General features: G+C 37.7%; 2 protein-coding genes and 1 long non-coding RNA gene across 4 annotated transcripts in view; 1 reads left to right on the top strand and 2 right to left on the bottom strand.

The window, feature by feature from the left end:
• Positions 1-6,844, bottom strand: part of ca5a (carbonic anhydrase Va) — a 14,035-nt gene extending 7,191 nt beyond the window's left edge. Inside the window, exons 1-3 of one of the 2 annotated variants that reach the window (XM_008412483.3) lie at positions 6,405-6,844; positions 3,075-3,272; positions 101-219 (exon numbers count right to left, since the gene is read on the bottom strand). In XM_008412483.3, coding sequence (XP_008410705.1) covers positions 101-219; positions 3,075-3,272; positions 6,405-6,546 — 459 coding nt within the window. In that variant the 5' untranslated portion in view covers positions 6,547-6,844. Of the gene's footprint in view, positions 1-100; positions 220-3,074; positions 3,273-3,399; positions 3,824-6,404 lie in introns of those variants that run through there. The other variant, XM_008412485.3, reaches the window with a different exon arrangement.
• Positions 6,843-13,676, top strand: LOC145552039 (uncharacterized). Its single transcript, XR_014087977.1, has 3 exons — positions 6,843-6,956; positions 10,217-10,397; positions 11,594-13,676. It is a non-coding gene; the product is annotated as an uncharacterized LOC145552039 (long non-coding RNA).
• uba2 (ubiquitin-like modifier activating enzyme 2) lies at positions 10,081-22,336 on the bottom strand. The gene is made up of 17 exons (XM_008412492.2): positions 22,085-22,336; positions 20,416-20,499; positions 20,261-20,331; positions 19,529-19,593; positions 19,346-19,446; positions 19,129-19,250; positions 18,935-19,002; positions 17,461-17,582; positions 16,792-16,891; positions 16,502-16,656; positions 14,949-15,042; positions 14,692-14,804; positions 13,001-13,156; positions 12,823-12,919; positions 11,639-11,744; positions 11,392-11,534; positions 10,081-10,375 (listed from the first exon to the last, which is right to left on the bottom strand). Exons 1-17 carry the CDS (start codon positions 22,223-22,225, stop codon positions 10,173-10,175), a joined length of 1,941 nt encoding a protein of 646 aa, XP_008410714.2. The 5' UTR covers positions 22,226-22,336; the 3' UTR covers positions 10,081-10,172.

The raw sequence follows: 22,336 nt of genomic DNA, 5'->3' as shown, positions 1-22,336 counted from the left end.
GTATATTAATGAAACTTTTGCCACATTCTGCTGAAAACAGATGAACTTCTCTGCTCCTTATGTTGTGTTGGTGGAGAACGTTTCAGTGCTGACACAGTACCTCTGCAGGAAACAGCCTTCGGTCCACAGTGTGCTCTGAGCCCCAGTCGTTGCTCTCACCCCAGTGGAAGTGGAACTGACACAGCCTGTATTTGTCCTGTAGGGGGCCTCCCTTTAGTGCTGCACAAGAAACATTCAGGAAATATCAGGATAATGGTGAGTTTTCACTGAAAAGTTTAAATTAAGTTTCTTAATTACAGTTTCTAACTGCAGGGTTTGTGCACTTTTCTCACAGTACAATTTAAACATTTCCAAGGTATGTTTTCAAACATTGGAGATAAAAACAATACAAATGAAACTAAAAGAGACAGCTTCAATTCACAATTATATAATATCACTTATTACCATCATTAATAATAACTTGTAATAGTATTCTACCTTCTACAGGATGTAAAATATTGTTCTATGTTTTGAAATGTCTCTTAAACCTGACTGGTCTGAAAAAGAAAAATCTCTAAAAATTGTTCTCGCCAAGTTTTCTGATATTTACAAATAGAAATTATTTTAGTAATTCTAACTGATCTAAAATGAGAAGTTTGATCTGATTTAACTTCAGTGAGAAGAAAAATGTGTTTATATCTTTTTATCATCTTTAAATGTCTGTTTACATGTTCCATATTGTGCTTCAAATGTTAGATTGCATTTTATTACAAAACTGTGCCATTTGAATAGCTGTTAAGGACTTTATACAGAAATCAAGCACTTTCCAGACCTTGGAAACACCCAATTGAAAGGATTTCAAGCACCTGTCCCAACACTGCTGGTGATTTGTTTAGTTATTAAAACTTGTCATGCTGCATTTAAACAACTAGAGTCATGGGGAAAAAAGAAAATCAGGTTTTCTGTCAGTCTCTGATATTAAATTGGGCTGAACCCTTCCCATTTTAGGTTCGTCAAAACTACCAAACTCGTATTCTGGGATAATAACAGATTTTATTTACTTTCTTTCAATTTGAACATTTCCCAACATTTCCTTTAATATTTGGTAGAATTGGCTTTAAACTTTATGACCAGAATCAAATATTTTGGATTTCCTTCCATAAGCTTCTCACAGTTAGTGTTCTGGGATTTTGGCCCATTTGTTCTAACAGAACTGGGAGAACTGGGTCAGGTTTGTCGGCCTCCTTGCTCACACTTGTTCAGCTCTACTCTCAGGTTTCCCTGAGATCAGGGATTTGTTGTCCACTTGAAAACAATGACTTCTTTGTACGTTGTCTGGAATAAAAGAAGCAGTCTCATTCCTGAACAAAGTGATTGCAACAACTTTAAACTCCTCCCACATCCTCATTGTGTGCGTTCCGTTCATGGACGGATGAGATTTCATAGTGAAGGATACAGACTGCCTACATTTCTCGTGATAAATTCCCTCATTTCCCACAATCATAATGGATACTAGAAAGTTTGCTAGCTAGCCGCGTTTTTCTCTAGCAGGGCAGCTTCCACACACCTGCCAGATTATGTTGGGGGCAACATGAAACTGCTGCATGCTACTCAACAGGCTGTTGCTAGGCAACCAAAGAGTGATGAGTTAGTCGACGTCATCAACCTTACCCGAGTGAAGTTGGTCCCCCACCTTCTTCAAATCTAACAAAATTGGTGTCAAATGTTTGTGCCGCTATGATTATAAACAAACAAATGTGATTTTAACAAAAACCGCTCGCCCCATTTACATTTCCAAAATTGAACAAATTTGGTGTCAGTCAACGGTGTTATGTTTGTGCAGCAGGTAATCAGATATTTTTATTAACATCTTTAAAATGATGGTGGAAAAAACAAAAAATCCTTGCTGCACAAACCAGCACAAACATTGCCACCAATTTTGCTAGATTTGGGTAAAATGGAGAAGGAGGGAGGAGCTGGTTGACCTTTAAACTTTCATTAATATCATCAAAACAAAAGCACAAAGAAAAGATTTTGCAGTACAAACATAGGAGACTTGACTGACACCACTTTTCTTTGATTTAGAGATGGTGAGGGGGCTGGTTGACTTTTTATAGAAACATTTATTAAAATCTTTAAGAATAAAACGCAGCACAAACATTTGACACCAATTTTATTAGATTTAAAGAAGGTGGAGAGTCGACTTCACTCAGGTATCAGCTTTTCTTGGTGAGACCTGAAAGAATGAACAGCTAAAGCATTTCCTTTTCCTACATCCCCCAGAATGCTGTGCGGTTCAGGATTGGATCTCAGTGGAATTATCAAAATTCTCAGACTTTTTTTCTACAGATATTGATCGAGTGTCTATTGTTTTACTGCCCGGCATGAAAAGCTGCAACAAAGTGGAAACATAGAAGTGTTGCTTCTTGGTGTGATTCAGCCTTTTGTGGAAAATGCTGATTCATTTCCCATAAAGGCCATTGAGGAACAGGTTGGTCCAGGCAAAACAGTGACCATGAACCTTCCAGGAAACCTAAAGGCAGAGACTCCAATCCCTTTTAAAGTCATTACTTTTTACCGCGGTCATAAACTTATCACAGAAAGTTAAACATTAGAAACAATTTCAAATTCCTCCTCTACTGTTAATGTTGCTAAAAAAGGAACACTTTCTTACATCTCATTTGAACATTTTCAATTCTTCTGAAATCAGCCTCATATATTTGGCGTTATTGCATGTTGGGAAAAGCCTGGTAGTTACAACAGAAAAGGTAGCAATTATAAGTGAGACTGAGCTCAACATAAACACATGAGTCACATGAAGGTCAGCAGCGGCACGTGGCGTTTCAACAGATTTCTGGCCTTTCAGACATATATGGAGGGGGTTCTTTAAGAGGGGACGGGGGCGGAGATAATCCTCTTATGTAGATCAAAACATGCATTCACCCTGCTGAGATTTCTCAAGATTTAAAGGGACATTATGCAAGGAACTGTAAGAGAAAGAGGCTGAATAAACAACAGATCCACTTTGTATAAAACAGGTTTCTTTGGGGTCATTTCTGAAGGAGTTTTCATTAAAAGTTTAAAATGTTACTCACTGTTCTTGTCAGTAGTGTCGTCATACTCGACCAGAAAGGAGTAACCGTTGTTCCAGATCTGCTGGCAGGTCTGCGGGTCGTAGCTGGACTCCAGCGGCTTCAGCTCCGAGTCGAAGACGGCTTTTTTCACTGCGATGTCGATGGGAGACTGATGATCCCCTCCTGGCACCTCCAGGGGCCCATGCCACATGGGGTGCACTGGAGACCAGGACAGGAAGGAGAGAAGAAGAAGAAGAAGAGGGGGGAAAATGAAAAAGGAATATCAGATTTCGCGAAGCTGCTGCTGTTTCCATAAAAAAAACAAAAAACAAATGCTGACACCTACTTTCCCCAGAGTCCATTTTAAAACACCTATCAACTACACTCAGTCCTACAGGGACACAAACTCCTCTGCCCACTGAGGACGAACTAAAGGGAGAAAATGAGTCAGAGAGGAGCAGAAGGACGGTTTTTTCTTTAAAGGAAACAACTAAAAAAGAGAGAAGTGGGCCGGCTGTAGAGAGAGTGACACTCGGAATGTCCTGGCATTCCCCCAGCTCCGCTCCACAGCAGGAGCAGCAGACCGGACCTCTGGCGGGTCAGAACGTCGGCTCGCCGCTCTTCTGACTTCTAATTACCCCAAACTCAGCTTGGCGTCCAGAAAACCTCCAGAAAAACTGTCCAAAAAAAAAAAATCATAAAAATCTACTTCATCCTTCTTAATCCAAACCAACAGAATGCAACTAGAAACACAGAACCGTTTGCTCCTCTTCTAGTTCCTGAACTGGTCTGACTGGGAGCTTACCTTCATCTTCATCAGACTGCAGTAGCTCCTCCTCCTGTGGTTGCCTGTTCACACAATAACTGCTTACCAAGCCGCAGCACACTGCGCAACTCTGAGCTGTTTGGCACTCCACCTTGTGTTAATATTAGACAATTTTAATAAATCAGCTAATCTGACAATTCACAAAACAAAACCTCAGCACAGGATGAAGATGACCAGAAACAGCCAACAACAGATGTTGCTACTGTTTAAATATTATATTTCAACTTCTGCTTCAAATACCACAAAAATCATGAAAATTGGTTGGCAATTATTCAATAAAGTTTATTAGATTAAAATGAGTACCAAACGAAACATTAAACAACATCTGAATAGACGTTCATAGTCTCGTAGTTTGACCTCTATCGAGCAGAGGGTGCCGCTGCCCATTGAGCTGTTGATGTAGAAATAAAGATGGCGGGGCCATACTGAAAAGACAAACGGCCCAAACAGAGTCCAATCTGGAATGCAAAATGCTCTTTAAGCAGAACCACTTAAACACTCGACAAGCTCCTTAAGTTTCTCACCAACTTCAGACGAGCTGAAAAGTTAGTGAATGGTGGGGCTGAGTCAACTTCTCATTAAAAAATTGCTACAAAGTCTAGGGTGACAGAAAGGCAGAGGAGATAACGCAGAAAATTTGTAACATGATCGAAAAAAACATGGTGGAAATAAGCAGGGTTAATTTTAAGGGCGTGAGTTAATGCACTTTACAGAGTGAAGTTTTTAAATTCCTTTAAGAGCAACCACAGACTGTATTTCTGCAAGGACCAGATTTCCATGATCACGATTCAGTCACCTCTTTGGTTGTTTGGCACCGACTTTAATCGTTTATGAGGAACTGGATCACTGGTGGAGAATTAGAAGAGTATGATGTGAGAAGCTGCTGGTTTATTAGCCATTATGAATGTAACTGCATCTGGAGTTGTATGGCTGGATGAACCACAGCTTGAAAGCAAAGACACAACCTTCCAGTTTGCATTAAATCAAGTTGGAAATGGCATTATCATAATCCCGGTTTTATAGCCTATGGGTTGAGTCAATCAAATTTTATTGGATTTGAAAAATTCTGGCTTTCTACAGTCCACAAGCATGACCTTTGGGTTAATGGTCCATCTAAATTTCCCTTACGTGTGTGTGTGTGTGTGTGTGTGTTGTCCTGTCCAGGTGGAACCCCCTGACTCTCACTATTTTTTGTCTGTTTAAAAACGTCAAGACGTCAGAGGGAAACTACTGCACACATATGAATATTAAATGACAGTCTGATATCAGACATAATTGTCAAAAAATAATCCTACAGAATCTGTCCATTTAATGACCAGATATAGCCGAGCAGTTAATTTAAAGTAGATTTAAGCTGCACTTCATCTTTTTGGCCACAAGATGCCATCAAAGAAGACAGTGCAAATCAGATGGAAGAAATGAACATTTTTCCATACACGCTTTAGAAGTTTTGATCTTCATTACAACCTAAATTAAGTGAAAAGAAAAAAAAGTTAAAATGTCTGTCTTTATTGTTTATTATTATTATTGAAAAATTTGAAGCAGTGGTGTCAAACTATTTCAATTCAGGTCATATGATCACAAACATCGTCAGAGGGCAGGATGTGGCAAATTGTACTGATAAAACTATCCATTAACAATTATTATTAACAATCTGTTAATAATAATTTGATGTCTTAATTTGATGCATTTCTTGAAATTCAATAATGTGAAGCATCTTTATACATTGATGTAATTTGGCACTATACTGATAAAACTGTTTTGATTTGATTGGTAAAACAATATTTCACACAACTGATTAAATTAAATAGAGGGCCACATAAAAACTTATGTCGGGCCACATTAGGCCCCTGAGCCTTGAGTTTGCACATGATTTAAAGGCATTATGAAGGCTGATTTTTCAGATAAACATCTCCTAATTAATACAAAAACAAATAGAATATAAATTTCTTCTCCTTTTAATTGATTCAGAAAAAAAACGCAACTTTGTTATCGTTTTCCACATGTTTTTTGCATGTTTCATTTGTGGCCTAAAGCGGGACAGAGAAACTTTATGTAACTAGGCGTTGTAAGACAAGGACCTGACAGTCCAGAATGGGTGTGTTTAAAACTTTATGGTCATTAAAAATACGTGTGACATGTGATGGCTCTTAGAGGTGGATTAGGGAAAATAGAAACTAAATCCACAATCAAACTAGATAAAATCGCAGCGGATTAAAGCAGTTTACGGACATAGAGCTGGTGCTGAAATCTGATAGTAAAGTGTAAAAGAGATGAATGGAGGTTATGCCAACTCTTTTGTTGGATTACAATAGCCTCAGCAGGCAGTTGTGTGGGGCAAAGCGCTTTAACTGGACAGCATCGTCAGGAGTCATTATTTGTCAAAACACGAATTGTTATTGATCTGCTGCTTTTTTTTTTAAGGTGACATGCACCCATTTCCTCCTTCACTGCCTCAGAATAAAATGTTCTAATGTCACAGCTGAACCAAAATAAAACATGCAACTAGCATCATCTGTACTCACTCTGAGACAGGACATATTTGCTGGAACACGCCGTGAGGTTGCACCGTCGAACAGGCGTTATCCTGGGACTCATGGCGTGTCTGACGAGCTGTCGCTGAAGGTGAGAGACCAGAGGTCTAACCGCTGCAGAGAAAGTTACCATTTTCTTCCAAATGACTAAACCTGCTTCGTTGAAAACGGCTACGCTGTGAATTATAAGGGCTTCTCGGTCAGAGGCGCGCGCAGCTAGCTGTTAAACTCCGCACTCAACTGAAGTTAGCCGCCTGTTCAAAACAATGTAGCGACTGGCTGCTACTTCTTCCTCTGTATCCCCCTCCTGCTCATCTGGAGGCGGAGAAAAACCTTCAGAATGTCACCACAGAGGAAAACCACCGTTTACAGTGAAGCTACAGAGACTGTCTACATTCCTCTAATCCGTTTAAATGCGCTGCTAGGGCCGTTTGAAGAAGACCCTCGGTGGTTTACCAGAACAGTCGACGCAAGGAGGAGGGGCTGCGGTTTTGGCCAATCAGAGAACTCCTGTGAGGGGCGTTAGCAACAACCATAACAACGGTAAGGAAACCGTCAACACTGCCGCGAGGTGTCACAGTAATTATTAAATACCCTGTTAAAAACCTGTAAAATGGTTTAAAACATCATTATTCCAACATTTGTTCCAACAATAGCGTAATATTGGGACCGCTGTTAAAGTGTATAACTGGAAAATATGGAACAAACTGCAAAACAGCTGAAACACTGAGAAGACTAAGTTTGTTTAGACTATTTCACCAAGTGGAACATTGGCCACCATATTTGATGTGCATTGATGATTTTGATGATGGCAATCGACAAAATGTAATGTTTGCTACTATTTGTTTTATGTTTTTTTAGTTCTGTGTTTTTATGGCGCAAAGCACTTGAAACTGCCGAATAAACTTGATTTATTGATAAAAGAATAGAAATAAACTTAACCCTGATCAGTGGGTGTCCCAGCAGCAAAGTGACATGCAAGTCGAAGCAGCTAGATTGTACACACAATAAAATAAAAATAATATCAATAAGGGTAAATTTAAAGCATAAAAAAGTAATCCAGTTATTAAATCTAACATACTCTGATTTAAGCAAGGTCATTAGTTAAGAAATGCACAAAACATGCATGAATATTTATACTTGAACATCAACAGACAATTATCAAGTTTAAAAAAAATTTTTTTTTTCTTTGACATTTTACATGCTTGTTTATATCTCATACACTTCAGCACCAGAATGAGCCTTTTACTTAAAACTGCATCAATTGCCTTTGATTTTATTCTGTGGTACTGTAAGCTTAGCTAAATTTATTCTAATCACATGTAATTTTTTTAACCACAAAGGTTTAAATGTGCTCAAACAGGTTCTACAAGTCCCAATATGTTTTGTACAACACCCAGTTACAAGAGGTTTCTGTATACTGTTGCACGCCACACATATAACATGCATTTATTTCTTTTTCATTAAAAGAAGCTAAAAAATAATACATAGTTTAAATAAACATAATTTCTGCAAGGATCACATATCAAAATAATAAATATTTTACCTTAAAATTGTTTGTTTTTAACATATAACATTCATGCAGTTATAAAATATTAGTCAATATTAGTTATTGTAAGTCCACGTAGATTAAAGGTGCATTTCATCAACAGGAACAACAGTACTCTACAGGAGGCAGCTGAGTGGAAAGAATAAAAGTATCTGCTGCTGTTAACATTTTACCTTTACCCACTATTCTAATTGCATTTTATCATTTCTATCAGTCTGTGATGTTGTCATTTGGTTTCAGTTTTCCTTATTTATGATAAGGAAAGTTGTATTTGTATTAATCTTATTGAAACTGGTTATAAAAAACTCCAGACATATCATCTCTCTCAGACCCAGTGACTTTTGGTCCAATTCAACTGTTTTCTTCAGCTTGTTTACGAACCTCAGCGTTGCATCACTGCTTATCATCAACGTCACCTCTGAGTGATGAAGGCCAGTAACTTTGTTTACAAAAACTCTTAAGGTGTGTAGTTTACTCATCTGTGGAAACTGAAGGTAAACATGAATCTTCTCTCAGACTTGATTTCAACACATGTCCAGGTGAACAGTCTGTTCTCAGCCCCTTTACATTCTTCACAAACATCTTAATGTGCAGCAGTTACCTGTGTTCAGACAGCTAATGAATAGCAAATACTTCAATAGCAAATATTTAGACCTCTGGCTCTCGTATTTCACATTATATTCTGCTCTGTTGCACAGAAAACTGTTTTACTGAGAATAATTTTGACCCATTTGGTTCTTGTGGAGCAGTTAGTCGCACCACTGCCTTTATTTTCACTTATAACAAGACATATTTGCCATAAGTGAAAAAATCTTTTTTTTAAATCAATATTGAAAAATGTACTTAAAACAAGCTCATATATCTTGTTGAAAAGTTACGTGTGAACTAGATTTGTTGTATTTCAAGTGTACTGAAATATTTTCACTAGAAAAACTTGATGAGATTGAATGTTTTTGTATTGTAACTGAACCAAGTTGCTGTATAATAACTGTCACTGAATAAACATCTCAGTGCACGATTATGTTGATGTAATACAAATATTTTCTGTCACAGCCTTTTCTGAACCTCTTAGTGGTAATACATGTTCCAGCACTGTATGTTCCTTTAGATAAGAACATTTTACAAACAAACATTGTGACCTTTAACCTCCATTTTTAGTTTAGTAATCCTTTGAGTTATGCTCAGCTGGCAAAGTGTTTACACTATGATGGTTGCCATAACGACGCTGTTTTACAAATAAACTCTTGTAGATTCATTTTTCAGAGGTGTATACTCTAAGTATTAATTTCTAATTTTGATTATTCTGGTTTATAATTTCAGTAAAACATTAAAATTCAGTCTCAGATTTTAGTAGACCATTGCAGGCCAACAGAACCACAAAAACCAAAAAGAAACCTGACAGAAAAAGGTCAGAAACTGTTGTATTTATCATCTTCATTAAATTGGTCCAAAAGGTTCAACAGAAAACCAATATTAAATAATGGACACACAGAAACTGGAGATAGTCAGCTTTTTACAGTAAATAACCTCACTTGTGGTTCTGAAGGCCGGCTCTGTCAAATTAACCTTTGACACTGACACAGGAACCGTAAGCTTCAGGAAACTGAAGCAGCTGCAATTTCCCTGGCAGCCATGTTGGCTCCTCTCTGGTATAACTTATGAGGATTCTCCAAAGACCAGAGGCCTTGGTGTGGCCAAATTAAAGAAGATATTAGTACATGTTGCAGGAAAACTTGTTTAATCGTGGAAAAGAGGTAGCAAACTAACACTCTTATGGCACATACTGGCCAGAACCTCTCAGTGTGCGTGCACGACTGGAGCCGTAAGACATCAACGACTGTTGATCTCTTTCACCGTTTTTTTTTTTTTTTACAAAAACCTCCACTGACATCCTGACTCGTGTTGCATGAGGAGTACAGTACATTTATTTAAAAAAAAAAAAAAGTACAAAAAAAGCACTTTTAAAACCATCAAGAGAAGCAGTTCCAAGACCTTAAATGAATAAAAATATGCAAACTTGACTGCATTTTCAAAAGTTTGTTTAAAATATTGAATCTATTTACAGCGTCATGTCAGAAAGTCGGCATGAAAGCAGAAAAAGGAGCGGGGACTAAGAGATGAAAGTGTTCTTCATTGAACTGGTGGTTTTATTGATTTCAGCCTACTGTCTGTTTGAAAACACAATGATTTTATCAGAGTCCTTCAGAGCTTTAGTCCAAAGCGATGATGTCATCGTCGTCATCATTGTCTGCAGCTGATTGGTCCGTTCGTGGGCGCTTGGTGGAGGTTTCGCCGGTCTCCGAGTCCTCTTGGTGCTTCCTCTTGGTGGCGGTTGGCGGCGCCGCAGAGCTGGACGGTGCCCCCACTTCCTCATCGGAGTCTACTATCATGATGTCATCATCGTCTGCTGCAGCTGAAATCCAAGACAATTAAAGGTGACTTATTATACTTCCTTAAAATGGTTAGGATGGATCTATGGCCTAAACAAAGCATCTTCATTATGTTTTCTACACAAAATCATTCTCAGATAATGAGACCTCAGCCTGCTCAGTTCTGCCTGTGTTGAGCTGTTTTAGGGCCTCCTGGCCACGCCCACAACTCAACGTTTACACTCCCAAACAATGGCTGCAAACATGTGCAACTACTCAGCCGTACATATTTGAAAGGCATTAGTAGAGCCTCCTGCACAACCAGCAACGTTGCAGCAAGTGGTTTCTGGATGGTAAGTCAACAACAAAACACTTGCCTTTTCCAGCAGCCATTGTATAGCGCGTACAGAAGTAAAACCAGTTGACCAAACGTGCTGGTGTTTAACTTGGGTTGCTAGGTAACAGCACACTGCCCAATGAATGCGACTTAAAAAGGAGGTTTTTTGAAATGGCAATTTTTCAGATGCCAAAGCAAAAAAAGAAATAAGCAGATTTACTAACACATTTTTCAGCTTCACATTTATGTTATGAGATAATTTCATTATGTCCCATTAAATCTCACAAAATTAAGTTGGGATCTCGAGAATTTTTTCCAGGAAAGTAAGTCTTTTTTATTTTCTTTTTTCCATGTGTTTTAATAAAAAATTAAAATCAAAATTCTGACTTTAATCTTTTGAGATCAAAAGTCAGAGTTCTGTGTTTGAAGTCAAAATTCTGAGAAAAAGCCATAATGAGAAAATTAGACTTTTTTCTGAGAATTTTGTGAAAAAATTCTGAGCAATTCAGAATTATCTGAATTCTGACTCTAAACTCAGAATTCAAATGTTTGATGTCAACATTTCAGATTAGTAAGATTTTAAGGGCTTGGTCTGTTTTTAGAAGCAGCTGAGACCCATATGGAAGCATAAAAACATGGTAAATCATCAGGCCAGAAACACAATGAAAACATTTCCATCTTTAAAAATAAGATAAAACATGAAAATGACGTTTTGATGCCGACCTTTAGAAGACGTGGACGGCTGGGCGGAGTCTTTGTTGCCGTTGGTGATGCTGTTGACTTCCTCCTGGGTGGTCTGAGGGGGCGGAGCTTTGTCCGGAGCTTCGCCCACCACCTCAAACTCCACATCTCGCTCAAGCTCCTCACTGCCAACAAAAACAAATGATATTATATATTATTATATTTATATTTTCTGTTTGCTCAGGAGAATCAGCAGAAGAGGGAAAAGTTTGATCTGTCGGCCACACACGTGTGCAGGACGTTGATGAGGAGCGTGTAGTCCTGAAGGAAGTCGTCAGATTGGAGACGGCTGCCGTTACGAATCCCAAAGTCAGAGAGGAATTTGTTGTTGTTGGCTGTGAAGAAAAAAGAAATGCAGATTAGAAATCACAGATCCAACTGATGCAAAACTGTGTTCAGCGGACTGGGATTCAGTAAATGAGGCTTGTTGTGGCCCTTAAAATGGAACTAACCCCCCATAGACAAATAAAATAAATAAATAAATAAATAATGTGGGCGGAGCCAAAAGACAGAGGGGCGTGGCCAAGTGTGCTCTCTGTGCTCTCCTACCTAGGCCACCTTTTCTACTCTCAGAATATGAAATGTTTCTTTTTCTCAAATCATTATTATTTTTAAACCAAACATGCACCAAAGAAAGCTCATTTAAGATGTACCAAACTAAGTCGTATGAAGTTAAACAGTTTGTTCAAAATTAATCATTTTTAATCAGAGAGGGGAAGAGTGCCCAAAAATTGTACTCAAGTAAAACATATTTTACTTGAGTACAATCAATTTTTACTACATATTTATACCCAAGTAAAAGTAAAAAGTATTCATCTAAGAAATTACTCGAGTAAAAAAAGAATCTAGTAAAAAAGTCTACAATACAATAACTGAGTAGCTGATCAAACTATCAACCATTTTAAAATCACATCATTAGATGGACTAAAATATAAAGCTAAGTAAAAATTTTGGTATTTTAAGGACGAAAATGATAATTCATATAAGTAACGAAAATAAAATTTTCCAAGTCAGTTTCCTTCAATAAAAAATGTATGAAACTAACAAAAACGGCAGGTGTGTTTCTGAGTCTGGTGAATTTTTGGTTAAAACATGTTTGTTCTTCATTCGGTGGGTACAAAACAGAAATTTTTCTCCAGTTGGAGTAACGATACTTCAGAATAAAATTACTCAACAAAAGTAAAAAGTTCAGCGTAGTAAAAATACTCCTAAAAGTATATTTTTTCAAAAAAGGCACTCAAGTAAATGTAATTGATTAAATGCAACTAGTTACTACCTAACTCTGTGTTTAACAAACTTTAAGAAACCAAAAGTCAGCCCCCTGTTACTTATCCGTCTTCAGAATAAACCTCAAATAGAAATCTGCCTCAAATATATAAGATACAGAAGAAATGGATTAAAGTCTTAAATTACTTTCTGTCTCTCCTTCCTCTGAGGAAATGAGGATGGTTCCTTTGCCGTCTTCTATCTGAACATCCGGAGCGACCATGCCGAACCGTTCCTTCAGGATCTGAACAGAAATCAGAGCAACGTTGCATCATGTCGCTCCATGGTGTCTGCTCAGTGACAACCGACTCCAGTTTGGGTTTACCTTGTCCTGCAGACACAGAACCGTCGTTTTCTGCACGTTGACTTTAACTGTGACTTCTGGTTTGCTGGCGCAGACGTAACAGTTTGGACTGGGTTTGTCCAGAATACATGGCACCAGCAGCTTCTTTCTGAGGTTCGGACATTTATTTAGGAAAATCTGGAACGAAACGACGCCAGAGTTAACAGAGAAGAAGTCAGCCATGTTGGGAGTGAAGCTGCCTGCCATGGAGTTCTTGCTGCCGTCTTCCTGAGACGACAAGGGCTTGATTTCCTGTTCTACGCTGTTGAGTGCAACATCTTCAGATCGTGAAAGATCATTATCCGAGTCACTGTTGTAAATCGAATCCAACTGAACTACATCTGTAGATTTCTTCTTATTCTTCACCAGAGGTTTTGTCCTTGAACTCTACCATCCAACCCAAACAACGCTTTAAAACTCCTTATCAGAGGAGAAACACCAGCAGGTCAACAAACATGTCAAGGTTAGGGGAGATAGAAAAGAACTCGTTTTGGTTCTGGGACAGAGGAGAACATTTTTCCTGCAGGTTTTATCAGCTGGAATCAAGCCAGAGTTAAAGTGACACCATTTTTAAAAGAAGCTTCATAAGAAAGATGAACAAAAACAAAACATTAAGATTGATAAAATACCATAAACAAATTTTGGATTTTAAATGAGACAAACAAAACCAACAGGATGAATGAATGCAGTAAAATGAAGCGACTTCTTTTGATGTCTTTAGTAGAAATAATATATTCAGTGAAATTTAACTTATAGTTCAATATTATAGTTTGTTAATAAAACATCCCGATAGCAAAATTAGAATACAAAAAGGCTATAACTTAATTTGCTGTCATTATTGGTGCAAACAAACTACTTTGTCTATTATGAAGTAAACTGAACTAATTACAGAGTATTAGGGTCAGACTCAGAAATTTAATTACAAGACAAAAAGTCATAAGAATGAAGTAGTAATTAGGTTTTTCCTACATGAAAAACCTAAAAAAACATTTAAATGAGGAATGTTGAGAATCGTCTGAAGTTATAGTTTGAAATTGGTTTTACATTTAAGGAAATATTTAGTCTTCTACACACCAGCATCAAATTATTATCATCAGTAGCAGGACTGCTGAGTCTATTTCAAAGAAAGAATCTTAAGAACCTGCTCAGTTAGTCACATCAGACCTTTATAAATCAAACCGTTTTCTCGATAAAACGACTTTTCTCATAATTTTGACATTTTTTATGCTAATATTTCAGCCTTTTCTGCTATTGGTATGACTTTATCCTCAAAACTAAAATAATTCTAATTTTCTTTATGCCATCTTGTTCACTTAATGTGAACCAAATATTATAATTAGTATAATTGCACCAATATTTCACAGTGGTTTTCACATAAACTTGACTTTAATATCGTCTTCATGTCTCTGAAAGTCTGAAGTTAGTGGGATGAAATCTTTGCAACATTTTGAATAAAATCTCTTCTACATTAATGTTCAAAAAAAGAAGCTTGAAGCCAAAAATGTTTCCAACAAAACCGAACCAATGTGACTGAGCAGAGGGTGAAGAGGTGATCTCTAAAAGCTCAACACATTGAGATAACTGAAATACAAAATTATCCTCAGCTCCCAACACATAGCCTTGTTGTTAACATATCATCATGTCTGCGGACCACAGAGGCCTGCAGGACTAACCGTGCGGCAGGATTCCAGCTCTCCAGACAGGATCTTCAGTCCTTCCAACACAATGAGTCCAGCAATAACAGCGTTGGTCGTGGCGATGGCGGGGATGATGTTTCCTGCCATGGCTGGAAGAAATAATAAAAAAAAAAAAATAACGTTTTACTGAAACTTCAAATCAGCGCTGCTCGTCTTCAAGCTGAGATCCGCCTCATGAATCTTTCAAAAAGATTTCTAGAAGCTGTTTCTAGCATCCAGAAATAAAAACTTACATTTTACATCGAAGCGGCTCTTCATGTTCATACTGAAGATGTTCATACGCAGGTTTGCTGCTGCAGTAACAAAGTCCATGGCTGGAGGGTCATCCTGACAGCAAGAAGATGAAAACGATTTAAAACAGAGCTGTAAACAAGTCAAGTGGCTATATATATATATATATATATATATATATATATATATATATATATATATATATATATATAATAAAGTGGGAGGTGGGTCAGTTATGCTAGCTTGACTTTGACAACCATGTAATGTCCTGCTTAATCCAGTGTGTTTAGGTTCAGTTAAAAAATAAAAAGCCACACACACACCCACTCTGACAGATCAGTCAGTAGAGCATGTGTTCAAATTATCACTTACTAATAATCGTTGAACATCAACTCTGAAAACATAAAAATGATTAACTGAATGCTCCGTTTTGGGGTTTTTATGTACTTTTTTTTTTGGTTGCGAAATATTTGCGTGTTTTTTGGAGTTGATTCCTGATACACGGGCTGGTGGAGCTGTTGTCTGTTAGTTGCCGTAGCAACGGGTCTTTGTGTGTAGCATAAAGCCGAAACAGAGAGTAAAAAACAAGCAGTGAAAGAGCGGTTTTGAGTTGTTTTTCAGCTTTATTTTCTCTGTGTTTTGGTGCAATGGAGTTGCTGTAATATTTAAATGTTTGATGACAATAATTTGACTAATTGCCTTATTTGTTTGTAGAAAATGGTGACATTCATGGGCTGCACAGTGGCGCAGTTGGTAGAGCTGTTGCCTTGCAGCAAGAAGGTTCTGGGTTCGATTCCCGGCCCTGGTCTTTCTGCATGGAGTTTGCATGTTCTCCCTGTGCATGCGTGGGTTTTCTCCGGGTACTCCGGTTTCCTCCCACAGTCCAAAAACATGACTGTCAGGTTAATTGGTCTGTCTAAATTGCCCCTAGGTGTGAGTGTGTGTGTGCATGGTTGTGTGTCCTGTGTGTCTCTGTGTTGCCCTGCGACAGACTGGCGACCTGTCCAGGGTGACCCCGCCTCTCACCCGGAACGTTAGCTGGAGAGGCACCAGCAACCCTCCCGACCCCACTGAGGGACAAGGGTGCAAGAAAATGGATGGATGGATGGTGACATTCATAACAGTCATCATATAGGAATGAATAGTTCATTCCTATTTGATTCCTGTGTAACAAACAATGTGTCCTACAACAGGATTTATGTCAAATTAAGTTAATTGTTCAATATTAAAGATAAATTAATTTAGTCCTCTGTAGAAAAAAAAAAACTGTTTACAAATTTATATGTAGGGACAATACAAATTTTATGTTTTAAGATTTCTCAGCTTTAATCTAAACCATATTTTATAGAAATGGTATAAGAAATAAGGGCGCTATGAACATTTCTGTGGCAGATTCCTGCTTTGGAACCGTATGATTTCATAGACATGATGGGATGAATAGTAACAGCGCCTGTAGTAGCGTGTTGCTAGCTACAGTGGTTAATAGACGCCATCCAAGAAACCAAGCAAAATTATTGATACTATCAACGATTGTTGTATTTCCTCTGGAGCGAACCTTGTCCCAGACGAGCTCGGCGCCCTCGCCCTTCTCCTGCAGCTGTGTGCGCAGCGTTTCCACGCTGTGCCGGAACAGCCGGCAGTTGCCCCAGACATCCAGAACCTGCTGGTCCTTCAGACCGGACGTCACTGCACTCTCCTCCTGAGGATGGGCTGAGACCATGACAGATGAATTAATCACCCAGACAGCAGAAACTCAGGAAATTCATAAAAACAGCCCAATAAAACCCCAAACTTTCTTCATCCTGCAGCCAGAAAACTAACTTATGTTCAATCTCAGGAACTCACCGCTGTTCTCCAGCTGCTGCCAGTCAAGAGGAGCAGGAGCTTTCCTCTTTTTCCATAGCTTGTCCATGGTAAGCAGGTACATGATGTCATCTTTGAAGAGCTTTGGAGGAGAGCCAATCAGAGCAGAGATTGTTACTGCAAGTCAGATCTGAAACACGAATTACAGCGACCGGAACGGCGCCAAAGTTTCTGGTAAACCATCAAACAAACTTCAGCCCGACTGGTGAGAAAGGTTTAGTTTCTGGAGCTGAGAGACAGAAACCAAACTGATCTGTAGTTTCACTAGAGCTGAAACAATTAATCGTGATGAATCAATTACTGAAATAATTGTTACCAATTTAGTAATCGAGTAATCAGTAGCTGGAGTATCAGGCTCAAAAAAAGTATTGTGTTCATTACGGGACAATAATTTGTTTCTTTGAACATTAAAGCTCAATGAAGTTATGAGGCTCAGTTGGAGAGAAAATGGAGAAAATAATAGAAAAAAAGCCAAATTAATGACAAAAAGAATAACAATAAAAACACAAAATAACACTGTAGCAAAGATCTGCACTGGAGCTTGAATATTTATACTTAAATAAGAAATATTCTTTTCTTTCCACAGCATTGATAAATAAAGCAAAGTGAAGTGATTCAGCATCAAACTGCTGGGTTTAGTTCTGCTGTCACCTTGTTGAAGAGCTTGACGGGGTCGTATCCGGTGGATCGGGCCCACTCTTTGGTGGAAACTCGCCTGATGTCGCCGTCCTGCTCCGAGGCCGTGGCGCGGGCTGCCGTGTCTTCAGGGTTCCCTGTTCACACGAACAGTTCTCTCAGTTCACTAAAGAGAATCACCTGCATGCTTTCAGATCACTGAAGCTTAAAATAGAGCTGAAACAACTAATCAAGATGAATGGATGGTCGAAATAATTATTTAATTCAGTGACTGATTATTCATTATACAGACTAAAAGAAAGGCCATTTAGTAATTAAACTGAAACTGTAAAAATATATACACAAATTTCACATTTAAGATAAAAAACCCTTTTCAATATGTTTAACTCAAAACTTCAAGTGAAATTTTTTATATTCACCTGATTCAGATTCACTAAAGGAACTCATTGCATTTCAGGCAATAAAGTGTTTAATTATTTTTCTCATTTTAAAAATGAACTGGATTATTTGCTTGTACGCCTAAAGAAACAGAATATCTAAAGATTAGTCTAAAAAAGGCTGAAAAATCTGCAGAATTTGTACTTTTTTTATCCAATTAATCGACTGTTAGAATAATAGGGAGATTAACTAATTAACTTAAATCAATTAGCTGGATGATGAATTAAAAGGTTGATAATTTTTATTCTCATGATTCATATTTTTTCAAGAGCTTTTTTGTTTACATAGACTCTGTAATAGTGATCAGCTTTTATCATATCATATTAACTTAAAAGTTCCTTTTCATGATAAGAATTTTGATTTATTGTTGCCACAATATATTCCAATAACTGATGTTATTATTATAAGGTTTGATAGTAAAATTATTTTCTCAATTTCTTCTCCAATCAAAACATCAATAAATACCAATTTAAAAAAAAAAAAATGTAATTACTGTGTGCAGCTCAGTGATAAAAATACTTCTTTACATGAATGGCGTCCTAAAGAAGCTAATTTTAAACAGGAATGTTTTTAAAGAGCATTGTTTGTGTTTGTGGGGTTATAACAGCTGTAACACACAGTTACAGTCAAATAGTTACCTAAAATATATGTTACAAATCGTTCTTACATTCACTATTATCGCTATCACAATATTAGTGACAAATATTGTGATGAAACTTTTAAGCACTTATCGCCCAGCCCTACAGGCCAATCCATTTTATTTATGGTTTCGGTTTGGGGGGTTTTTATTTCCATTTAATTTACCGCTTTTGGTCATTTTGTTTATTTATTTTTTACATTGAAAATATCTTCCTGTTTTAGTAAATTATTCTCACACAATTAACTTTTACTGATTTTTGAGAGAGCCGTTAACATATTTCTTCAACGTGTTCTCAAAACAACAATATAGTTTAGTGCAATAATATTTTATTGTGACATTTACTAAAATAGTTGTTAGCTGCAGTTCTAGTTCAAAACTCTGAGCAGTCGAGGAAAAATGCATCGGACTCACATGCAGCTTCTGGGTCAGCCGTGTCTGGTGAGACTTCTTGATCTGCGTCTTCTTCTCCAAACAGCTGACTAGAAACCAAACGCTAAAATCACAACCAACTAACTGACTGAACATGTAAACCCCAAATGATAAAAAACTTTCCAAAATAGAAGGAAAACTATTTTATAACCGTTGTTGTAAAACGTGAGTCTTACTTGAAGAGATACTTGGCCCAGACGATGCAGTGAATGGGCTCGGATGGCGTGTTTCTGATGGTGCATCCTGGGAAAGTTTTCTGGGCCGGCTTCGGCTGGCACTCATAGCACTCCGTCATTCCCTGATGTCAACAGGGACAGAGATGAAGAGCAAAGGAACTACAAATGAAAGTTTTTGAGGGTTTTTTTTTTGCCAAATGAAAGTGTGAACGTTTACCTTTTTGATGACAGTGACCTGTCCCAGATACCCTGCAGTGCCGCTCTCTATCAGAGGAATATCCGCTGCCAGGCACATCCTGTTGACGTGGTTACGGGCAGCTAGAGGGGGGATACCGTTACTTTAATCATCTGGATGCAGAACGAAGGGACGGACAAACAAAACAATCCCATGTTAGCTTACCTCTGTTGTCCAGGGCGTTCATCACCAGCATGAACTTTCTGAAGAACTCCACATTGTAATCCGGGCTGTTGAGAAATACACAACTCATCAGAAACAGGAGGCCGATCGATTAATCAGGATAAATTGATAACTAATTTAGTTATTGATTAATGGTTAACAGAAGCATATACACTCTAAAAAAAAGAACATTTTCTGAAAGAACACATTCAGAGTAGTAATTAAGTTAAAATTGTACAAACGATATATAGATTTTACATCTATATATGTTTACAAAAAACTTATTTCTACCAGAAATCCTCAAGAGGCAGTTTTAGCTTCACCTGGTTCAAATTATGCTAATAAAATCTCCTATTAAGCACCTTTTGCATCCAATTGTTAATCAGTTAATCAAATGGTAAATAAACCAGAAAGGACTGAGCTTTTCATTAGAAAGAATTTTTTAGCTGCAGATGCATCCTTTGCTACAAATGATCAAGCATTCACTAAAGGAATGCTGTTATTGAGTTTTAGGCTATAGCATTTTGATTTTCTCATTTTAAAAGAAATTTAGTTGTTTACTTCCAACTTTTAATGTATTTATAATAATGTATAAAAAATGGCTCAGCGGCCAAACAAAACAAAAAATCTTCAGAATGTGACAATTTTACAGTCTGATTAATCACCTGTATGATCAATTGCAGTCCTGAAAACATAAATAACACGTTTATTTCCTGTACAAAAAGGGAGACTCACTTCATAATGCTGTCATGGTAGGCTGTGATGTTTGCGCTGGGGCAGAACTGCAGGGCGCTCTCCTTGGCCACCTGGAAAAACAACCCAACCAAAAACATCAGTGTTAAAAATGCAACTGAACATAACGTTAACTCGGCTGTTTGGAGTTTACACACCTGGGCTTTGGATTTTCCGACATGTTTCTTCTGAAACAGGAACTGACGGTTCAGATTGCTCACATCGATTGTGTCCAAGTCAATCTGCAGGAATCAGTAAGGTTGTTTAACACATCCAAGAAAGAGAACTAAAAGTGGAAATCTCTGTAGGTTTTTCTCCATTTTATTCGCTTTGTAGCATCTGCAGCAGGACCTCAAACTCTCGTCTATTACAGCAGATGTCCAGCATGTCTGAATCAAATTATTTAATTGCCATTTCAGGCTCAAAGTTGCAACAGCAGTCCCTTAAAACTGTGGTTTGAGACCCCTGAATTAAAGGAGTCTCAAACCTCACAGACCTGGCAAAATCTGTGATGAGCTATTTTCATTGATACCAAGTTAAACACCTGGAAACTGCAACTCAACAAGCTCCATTAATGCTGCCTAATATGTCAACTAGTAAGGCAAATAATGAGTATTTCAGTAATCAATTGTTCTATCAATTAATTGGATAAAAACACAAATAGCACGCTCTGTAGATTTTTTTAATTTACACGTTAAAATGTGTAAATAAATAGTTAAATGCCTTCTTAAAATAAGAAAATAAAGATTTTATTGCCCAAAATTCAATAGTAGCATTCCTTCCAATGAAAAATTCTCAAAAGCACGACTTTACATCAATATGGAGCAAGACTAATCTGTTGATTGTTGGGTTTTTTTTTATTAACTAATTAATAATTGGATAGTAAAAGGTGCTTAGGAGATTTGTTTTTGTTACAGGATTTGATCCAGATAAGCTCAAGCTATCAATTACGAATTTTCTGGAATTGAATTGAAAAATTTATTGGAATTTTTTTTTATCTTTCATGCAAAATGTCTACATTTTTTTTTTTTTACTTAATTACTGCTTAAGTAATTAAGTTCTTTCCTTTTTGAGTCTGTATTCTCCAGTTAAAGATTAGCTGCTTGTGCTCGTTTATCTTCTCTCCTGATGGAAACGATGCTTGACCTGATCACTGTGCGTCATGAATCAATGTAATACGTTTTACTTTTGAATTCAATTATTGAAATAATTTAAACTTTCATTGATATTTCAGTTTATTCTTGATGCTCTCCTCTGGAATTGATGGACTGATTGATTTCAGTAACAAAAGCGACATCAATATTGAAAAAAATGCTTTTCTCTAAATTATTAAACTGTTTAAAACAAGAAATTCATCTTTTCTGTCTGTCTTTATTCAAGCTGTTCAACTGTTTAGTCTCGTTGCGCTCCTGTTTACGGTTCTGGCTCAGCTGCATCCCTGTTAGTCAAGGTTTTATTACTATAACATTAGCTTATAAAATACAAGCTTTGGCAGTCTTTAACAGAACAGTTTGAGCCCTGGTGTTGTGGACATGTTTGTCTTTCCTGAAATTAAACCAACCCACTGGTCAGTGAGGCTCTGTACAAAAGCCTGGCTAAGTTAGCAGCAATAATGGCGCCAAATACTCCTGAATAAAACACTGAAACTCAGCTCATATTTAAAAAAACTCCAAACTTAGGTTTTAACATATACTAAAGCAAACACTCTCTATAAACATTTTTAAACCTGAAACTCGCGACTCTGAAATTACTCCTAATCCACACACCCGCCCCCCAGCAACACAAAGACCTAGCTAGCTGCTAGCATCAAGCAGAAACGGAACGAACCACATCAATGTTCTTGAAGCCGGTGAGGACCAGGTTTTTCAGCAGCTCACAGCCGATACCTCCCGCTCCCACCACCAGAACCTTGCAGCTGGACAAAGAGTCAGCCAGCTCTTTTCGGAGGGAACCTACTAGTTGGACCATAATGATGCACAGACGTAAAAGCAGACCCTGCAAGGAGCACCGGCTGGTTAGCGGCTAACAGCTAGCTACTCTCGTTCTTCAGCGGCCCGCCCACCGCCGGCTCGATTCTTC

This window comes from Poecilia reticulata, chromosome 6, assembly GCF_904066995.2.
Source record: "Poecilia reticulata chromosome 6, P_reticulata-male-v2, whole genome shotgun sequence".
Classification (NCBI taxonomy): Eukaryota; Metazoa; Chordata; class Actinopteri; order Cyprinodontiformes; family Poeciliidae; genus Poecilia; species Poecilia reticulata.
The sequence above is the reverse complement of the archived record's forward strand: the minus strand, read 5'-3'. Positions and strand labels throughout refer to the sequence as shown.